The sequence below is a fragment of the Pleurodeles waltl genome, chromosome 8 (genome assembly GCF_031143425.1).
Source record: "Pleurodeles waltl isolate 20211129_DDA chromosome 8, aPleWal1.hap1.20221129, whole genome shotgun sequence".
In the NCBI taxonomy this organism is placed as follows: domain Eukaryota; kingdom Metazoa; phylum Chordata; class Amphibia; order Caudata; family Salamandridae; genus Pleurodeles; species Pleurodeles waltl.
In genome coordinates this window covers 1,408,323,029-1,408,331,916 of record NC_090447.1, presented here as the reverse complement: position 1 = coordinate 1,408,331,916, position 8,888 = coordinate 1,408,323,029, and the positions used below count along the sequence as shown (strand labels likewise).

Here is an 8,888-nt window from a genome sequence, read left to right as displayed (position 1 = left end):
TGGATTTGAAAGGTTGGTTTTGGAAAATCCTTGGGTTTGTGGATAGTTAGGTGATACAATGTAATCGATGGATACTCCCCACTAGGCACTTCCTCTGTAGGAGGTACATTTAATTTGCATGTATCTTTGATTTAGCGTTGTTGGGGGGGGGGGAGTTTGTGATGTGTTGAATTGAGACTGGTCAAGGACTGGCGGGGAACTGATTGATTCAGCTGTACCCGGAGAGAGGAATTTTACTGACTACTATCTGCAGGGAGGAATTCCCTTCAATAACCCCTCTTTAACAGTGAGTGTGCTTGCTGGCAAAGCCTGTTACTTTGCCTTGCTGGGTTGAATTATACAATTGTTCTTGTTTTGAGCTCCCTTATTTTTCGGTCTTTAGATTAACTGAAAAGGTGATTGTTTGCAATTTACTGTGATTGGCTTCAAAAAAATTGAATCTCTGCAACTTATGTTAACCACATTTAAATATGTGTTTCCTTGACTGCAGAAATAAAGAACTGTCTGGTGGAACTATGAAAAATCAAGATGGAGGAAATCAATAGCACAAACCTCAACGTGTTCCTTTTTAATCTGGTGAAAGAATATATGGATGCTGCAAGAAATTCTACAAATATTAAAACCACCAAGCACGACGACAATTTGCAAGTGGTGTATATTCTGCTGCTGCTGGGCTTCTTTGGCTTCTTCACATTTGGGATCATGATGAGCTACATCCGTTCGAAGAAGGGTGAGCATTCCAGCGATCCCTTCCACACATACATCGAAAGGGACTGGGAGAAGGAGCAGAAGCTGATTCTTGAGGTTAGAGCCATGGAGACTAGTAACAACTGCCTGCTAATTCACAATGAGTTTGCCGTTGAGCAGCCGAGCAATCAGATCCCAGTCATGAAGCCCGTCTAAGTCTTGATTTACTTAAAACATGATTCCAATCCACATAGTTTTTGAGTGATTATTGGTAGTGAACAGTGGCTAAATTGTCATGTACAATTTTCCAGACTCCAAAGACAACCATGTCCGACTGTTGACTTAGGTTGAAAATCACTACACCCATCACCATACCATGGACGTCAATTAGCAGAAGCCAGGGATATCCGCTGCTACCTTTGGATTGCCATTTGAGACCCCAACATTGCCCCTTGTTTAGGAGGACAAGAAAGAAGCAGCAGAAACAGAAAGTTAACAGGGCTCCAAGAAGCACAATTACAATTAATTTCTGTAATTTTCACTTCTTGTAGTTCCATGGCAGCAAAAAGGAGGCTGTCAAGGAGCTATGGGACTAGGGTTAGCACTGTGATGTCATCTCTTGAATTACTCTTTACGTTACATCACTTTCTTGACCCCTGCCCTTTTTGGGAACCTACGTCTATCCCTCATGCCCACATATACAGAAAGTGGTGTCACTGATACTGATGAACCTCACTCCTCATCACAATGCAAACGATTTTCTAGAGCAGATGTCTTTTAGAAGTGAGCATGCCCACCCGATGCAACTTAAAGACTACATGAAAAGCAAGAGCACCCTGAACGTTCACACACAATGCCCCGAAGGAGCAGTTCAAAACATTGGAATGTGTTGCAGTTCTTATCTAAAGTTTTAGCTGCTATAATAAATTTTGACAAAATAAAGAACTTGGGGAAGTGGGTGCCAGTCGTTTCTTGTGCCAAAACTGTATTTTACTTTTAAGGTTTTTGCAGTCAATACAGAGACAATAAGCTAAAAGAAAAAGCGACATCAAAGATGAATAGGTGGGGAGAATAAAGGATGAGGGATTAAATGAAAAATGTTCTCTCTCCCTTCCCTCCACCCCCGTCCTCACTTATCACCACTACTGCAATGACCACGAGGAGCTGGAGAGCCCCCAGGAGCCTCGCCGGAACTTCCAAATTCAACCAGCGAGGGTCCAGCCTAGTGCTCAACATACTTTATCAAGTTAATGAAAAGCGCTTTCTGGGGCGTGGTGCTGTATTTATCTGATCTGCTGCGGGTTGCTTACTCTACTGCTAGGAGTACGTTTTTAATCACGTTGTCAGCGACTTCAACCTCGTCTGATTCACTTTTCATCTGTTGTTGCTGCAATGCAGTGGGTCCTCCATTTAGTACCTGAGATACAAATGATACTGGTGGTGCTGAGTGTGCAGAGTGTGTAACCTCCTCTCCAAGACCACTGAGTCAGGAGGTTGTAACCGAGATGCAACCCTCAAGGGTTTTGCCTAGGCAATAACTCTAAGACTCATGTGAGGTGCAGCAGCTGCTGATGCTGTCTGTGGAGTTGTACCTTCAATCTTACCCCACATATTTGCTGGCACAATAACAACATGAGAAGTGACTTTAAATATTGTTTTATGGTGTTCAGAAGAAAAAGAGCCCAGGCACACCCATAAATGTATTGTTTAGGAGTACACAAAAAATGAAAGCAGCAGCTTTGTTGTGTCATCTCCACCCAAAGTAAAATATAAATTTGATCCTCAATGGCTTTGAAGCTTATAGTATGGGAAATATAGGGCCTGATTTAGATGTTGGCGGTAACAGTCCTGCTGTCACGTTTTCGATGGGTTTCCTGTCTGCTGGCCTGGCAGTCTGCTCACTCCATTTAGATGTTGGCAGGACTGCAGCCGACAGACTGCCGCAGTCCCGCTGACTCTGCCAGAAATCGCAACCAGAGTCGACAGCAGGATGGGAAATAGGGGCTTGCAGCAGGACTGCAGCCACTGTTACTGCCAAGCTGATTTGGAAGTGCCTTCCTGCCAGGCCGACTGTAGTGGGAACACTTCCAAGTAAAGGCTGGCGGATTGTGGGAGAAAAAAGGGGGAAAACCCATCTTCTTCCGCTTTTTCTTTATTTTTGCCGTTCGGTACAGGTCTGCAGGAACCCTGACAATGCTGTTGATACTTCACCCTGAAGGGCACCAATCCTGCTGTTGCCAGACACGAAGGTGACCAATATATAGGACTTGTACGCGAAAGGGTGACACTATCCTATTGACCGCGGCACAATGTCAACATGCATGTAATTATTTTTTTGTTTTACTTGGGGTTGGAATATATGTAGACATAGGTAGTCACATACACTGTATGCAATACACCTATATCAACACATACATACAAGGGGAACCTCCCCCTCTGTCGCCAACCCACTGCTGTCACACCACCGGTACAGCTAAATCTAGGCGAGGGGATACCGCCAGCCTGATGGCGACGTAGTGCAATCAGCCAGCAATGAGAAACCATTGCTGCAACGGTTTGTTTCCCAGCCACTGACATCTAAATGAGGTGGGCGGTACTCCATCAATTCGACAGAAGACATGGGACCACAGCGGCGTCCGGACTGCCAAGATCTAAACCAGGCCCTTATTCTCTTTCATTCATTACCTTTTTCTGAGGCAGTACCAATGAATGATTGCTGTGTATGTATATATATATATATATATATATATATATATATATATATATATATATATATATATATATATATATATTTATAAATATATATATGTATATATATACATATATATATATATATAAATATATATACATTTTTTCACTAACAAACCAAAGGTTGCAGGGACGTTATAGTTAGGTTCAGATTTTGCACACACAAAACCATATGAATTCAGCTGTTAGAGTTATATTAAATAACTATAACTCGTGCCCTAAGGTAACTATAACTCACTCCCTCGCCATGCACAGTTTTCTCATCAATAATTTTACTGCAAACGTTACAGTGATATTTTCAATGATGTCATAGAAGATGTCATGAGTATTCGAATATCTGGGGTAATTAGCAGTGCATGGCGAGTGCTCGAGTTATGGTTAACTTAGGGCATGGGTTATAGTTATTTGAAATAACTCTAACAGCTGAAGTTATATGGTGTTGTGCATGTAAAATCTGAACTTAACTACAACGTCCTTGTAACCTTTGTTATTTTAGTGAATTATTAAGGTTTTTTTAAATATTCTATTTCCCAACTATAACATCCTGTAAACTTTGTTTTTTCAGTGAATTTCAATGTTTTTTTCAACATTAAGTAAAATGCCCTTCGCAATGCACAGTGGAGGGGGGGGGTTGAACGCAGAGCCTGGTCTGGCATTCTGCTGCCCCCAACCAAGCTTGCTGCTCCTGCCTCACCTCCTCCTTGCCTTCCATTACCCAAGTCCATGCCTCTGCTTCCAAAGTATAGCCCTGTGTGACTGTTGTTCTGCCACTGCCCATCCCACTTACCCTGAACAGTTAGCGTGCTGCCCCATCCACCTCATTGCTACCCTCTGTTGTCGGAGTCCATGCACCAGCTTCCTCTCTCCTGCCCTGCATGGTCCGATGTGCTGCTACTGCCCTCCATTCAGTTTTATGTCCCTGCCTACTCCTCCTGCCCTCCATTGACCAATTCAATGCTTCATCATTGCCCACCTGCATAACCTTTGTGCTTAGATTGCTGCCCCCGTTTCCCCAATGATGCCTGTGGGCTTACCCCTGCTCCCTCCTTTTTGCCCATCATGTTCCATCGACCTGCTACTGCCCCTCCTATCTACTCTGAGTGTTCTGTTGAGTGGCCATTACCCCTCCCACCTGCCTAGCGTGGTCAGATGACTGCCACCTGTCCCTGCCACCTCAACCCTGCCTGTCTGAGTTCCATGCCCCTATTCCCTCTCTTTTGTCCTCCATGGTCCATTTTGTTGCCACTCACTTCTTCCCTCCATGCTCTGTCATCCTGCAACTGCTCCTCCTGCCTACCCCACGTGGTCTGTTGTGAAGGCCCTTCCCCTGCCCTCTCTTGCCTGTCGCCAGCCCCTACCCAAGCCTTCTGACGTCCATTGTCCTTTGTGCATGCCCCTACCCACTCCTTCTTCCACACCATGGCCGTTGTGCTGCTACTAATCTTCCTGTTTGCCATGCATGGCCTTTTGTGCTGCCACAGCCCCTACCACATGCAATGTGTGGTCAGCTTGCTGCCCTTGAACCCCTCCCACGTTTCCTCCATTGTCTGTGTGTATGCCATTATAGTCTCACTGTTAACCTCCATGGCGTGTTGTGCTTCCAAAGCCCTTTCTGCCTGCCCTCCATGGTCAGCTTGCTGCCCCAGTCCTGCCCCCTTGCCCCTGCCCTCTGTTATCCATCTGCAGGCCCCCTCCTGACTTGTCTGGTCCATTGTCGTGCCCCTGCCCCCACCCTCCTGCCCTTCATGGTTATTTATGCTGCAACTGTCCCTCTTGTCTGTCCGGCATTGTCAGCCTGCTGCCCTTGCCTCTTTCCCATCTGCTCTCTGTTGTCCATGGGCATGGCCCCGTCCCGCTTGCCTTGTGTGGTGTATTGTACTGCTGCAACTCCTGACACCTGCCCTGTAAGGTGGTTGGTGCCCCTGCCCATCTCCCTCATGCACTCTGTTATCTGAGTCCAAGTCCCTTCCCCATTCCTCCTGCCCTCAGTAATCCAATCTACCACACTTGCCAACATTTTGAAGTTAGCAAGAGGGAGACTTTAAAAACAAACCTGGGGAATTGATTTTTCCCATTGACTTACATTGAAAAAGTGGAGATTTTAATCAGGAGCCCCTTTTGGGCTTAAAAACATCATGAGTCTCCTGCCTGAATCGGGTCTTTTGGCATATATGGTTGTACTGCCACTGCCTCTTCCTTGTGTCCTCAATGGTCTGTTATATTTCTACAGTGTCTGTTGCCTGTCCTGCATGGTTGGTTTGTTGCACCAGCTCCCCTTACCCCTGCCCTCCATGGTCCGTTATGCTGTCACTGCCCCTCCCGCCTGCCCAGTGTGGTCAACTTGTTGCTTCTGCACCTTCCTTCCTGCCCTCCGAATCGGTGCCTCTGCACAGTAATCTAATGAACAACTAGATTGCTAACATTCTATATTTATTACAAAACTGTGGCACGCCTGATGTCCTCTTGATGTAATCAAAACTGTAATACCTAAAACATTTCCTTTAGAACTTATAAAAATGAGAGGGTTTATTAGCACTTTAGTTGTTCTTTAGAACACTCTGGGAGGATGTGGTAGAACAGAAGGAAATCAACTGACAGGCTGCTCCTGTTGGAAGTACAACAGGATGATGTTTTAGAACTCACTTAAAATGTGTCCTAATTTTTCTTTCCACAGCACTAACCATAATTTCTATGACAAAATAAACACCCTCATTTTGTTCCATTCTAAATTAAATGTGGCAAGTTTCACCAGTTTGAGTCAATCAAGATGGCTTCCGGTTTGCCACACTTTTGTCATAAGGAAAACATGCACTGATTTTAATCTGTTTAAAAAAAATCCTTAAACCTGGCTTTTATTCTCTGTTAATTTTAAGTGTTGCTAATCATCTATTCCTGTACCTGCAGGGGTGTAATAGTGCCAAGATACCCTTCTGAGGGTGATTTGTTGCGCTCAAAAAATAACTATGACATAACATTACTATCATATGTAAAAATAAAATCTAAATGTTAGCTCCGGGCTCTGGCCCATGCTTTATTGAACTTGGATTGTTATTTCTTCTTCAAACCAGCCACGAGGAAAGTTGCTTTTCACTGCTATGATATCACCTGATGAGGATGAAATTAGCATGTTGTGTAAATAATAAAATGGGCAGATTCACCAAAGCATTTATGAGTATTGGAAGTTGCACTAAACCAGTATATATTCTTACATACCTTTATGATTCTGCCCTAACCAGTAACATTTTTTGCATGTTCACATTCAACTCCCTTGGCATGGTTTTACTCAACTTTTTTCCTTCAATCCTGTTTTTGCTATTTTCATTTGTGCTGACCTTAGGACTCTGTGTGCTTTACCATTGCTAACCAGTGCTAAAGGACTCGTGTTCTCCCCGTAAAACATGGTATCATTGGCGTCCATCTAATTGGCACATTTAATTTACTTTTAAGTCTCTAATAAAGTAGTACTGCCTGTTCCCAATGCCTGTAAATGTAAATGCTACTAGTGATCCTGCAGCACTTATGGTGCCACCCACTTATGTAGCCTTTTTAAACATTTTTCAGGCCTGCCACTACAGCCTGCCTGTGCAGTTCAAACTGCCATTTCGACCTGGCAAAATAAACCTTTTGCCAGACCTAAACTTCCTTATTTAATATATATGTCACCCCTACGGTAGGCCCTAAACATCCTATCTGGCAGAGGACAGTGTATTTAAAAAGTTGGACATTTACTTTTAAGTTTTACATGTCCTGCTAGTGAAAAACTCCTAAATGTATTATTTATTACTGTGAGGCCTAACTCTCCCATCGGATGACATTGGTTTACCTTATTACATTTAATAAACAATAACTTTCAATTGGGAGCAGGTAGGAATGTCAAAGTTGGTGTCTATAGAATTGTACTTTAAAACCCTTTTTAATGCTAAAGTCAGATTTTTAGTCACAAATCTGAAAATGTCACTTTTAGAAAGTTGCCATTTTCTTGTCCCAACTATTTGGTGCCTACAGCTAGTATCCAAAGTCACATGACTAGATGTAGTTGGCAGTTGGTGTTTGTGTATTCCACTCAGACAGAGAGCCAAAGGGGGAATAGGTGTTGTCAATATGGGCCATCTCTGTCAAAATGAGAGGGAGCTGTCTCCTTCCACACTCGCACATCACAAAGACTCTGCCTCAGCATACTCACAAAAGATTTCACACTAGTTTTGTGCCCTGAGACAAGTTAGGGCATGGGCAGGGAAGAAGAAAATTCCAGACTCCTCAGTAGGCTTAGGACACTAGAAACTTCTCCCACTTCAAAGTGGGCACCAGGTATCAGATTCAGCTCGTCAGATCACTTCTAGACCTGTGGACTCTGTCAGGAAGAAAAACTGTTCAGCTGTGAAGTCTGCCCTGCTGACCTGCTTGCTGATCAAGGACTGCTTTGTTGCCCAAAGCCTGCTGTTGCTGCAGCAGGACTCATCTGCTGCTATAAGTTGCCCTGCAGAATGCAGCCTGTCTGCGTGGACCAAGGACACCAAGTATTCTCCAAGGGCCAGTCGGCTGGCCGCCTGCTCAAGCCACAGGGACATAACAGGCTTCTTCAACATAGAGGCATCTCCATGCATCTTGACATAATTCGCCATTGACTCTGGCCCAGAGCGATGCTGCTTATTCTTGATGCCAATGCATCCGAGTGCAAGTCCTTACAAGCCCTGACAGCTTCTTCAACGCCGGTGCAGCTCAACATCTACACAGCCCATTGAAATGCATTCTCGTCCCCTGCACTGATGCATCGAAGCGCAAGTCTAAACAAGCCCTAACGGATCACTCGACGACTACGCAGACACGTGCATAGCAGCTCTTCATCACCGTACGGTGCATTCCACCTCCTTGTTGACAGTTCCTAGATGCCAGCCCCGCAGGTCGACGCAAGGAATTTGCATCTCGATGCCCAGGACCATAGTGTGGTTTTCAGCTCACTAAACTCAGTCCTGTAGTTAACCCACGCTCAATCACAGTCAGTGTAAACTTGTGATTTAGACCCAGTTTACCGAGACCAGATAATTGCGTCTCAAATAACTTATTAAATTTTAATCTATTTTTTTTAATTGGTGTAGGATTTTTGTTCTGCTGTGTTTTCACTTTATTACTGATTCTGTGCTTCATAAATATTTTACACATTGCTTCTAAGTTAAGCCTGACTGCTTTTGTGCCAATCTACAGAGGGTTAGGCATAGGTTAATTTGGGGTTTATTTGTGTTTAACCCCGATAAGAATTGTAGTTGAGTAGGGTTTCACCCCCTCAACCAGTAACCCGATTTCCTAAGTTGTGATTTTGGTATATTACACATTTGATTGACCATGATGTGTTTCATTGTTAAGCCAACACTGAATACTCTCATATGTAAAAACATTCCCAAATATTAGTACTGTGCTCTGGCCCATGAATTGTGCATTATTTCACTCCGATTGAT

At 44.0% G+C, this 8,888-nt stretch overlaps 1 protein-coding gene across 1 annotated transcript; it reads left to right on the top strand.

The window, feature by feature from the left end:
• Positions 1-528: 528 nt before the first annotated feature.
• On the top strand, positions 529-903 carry KCNE1 (potassium voltage-gated channel subfamily E regulatory subunit 1). The gene has a single exon (XM_069203548.1). The coding sequence runs from the start codon at positions 529-531 to the stop codon at positions 901-903; it is 375 nt and encodes a 124-aa protein (XP_069059649.1).
• The last annotated feature ends 7,985 nt before the right edge of the window (positions 904-8,888 follow it).

Excerpts from the sequence above, each read along its gene's own strand:
- KCNE1 (XM_069203548.1), top strand. The coding sequence starts at position 529 with ATGGAGGAAATCAATAGCACAAACCTCAACGTGTTCCTTTTTAATCTG.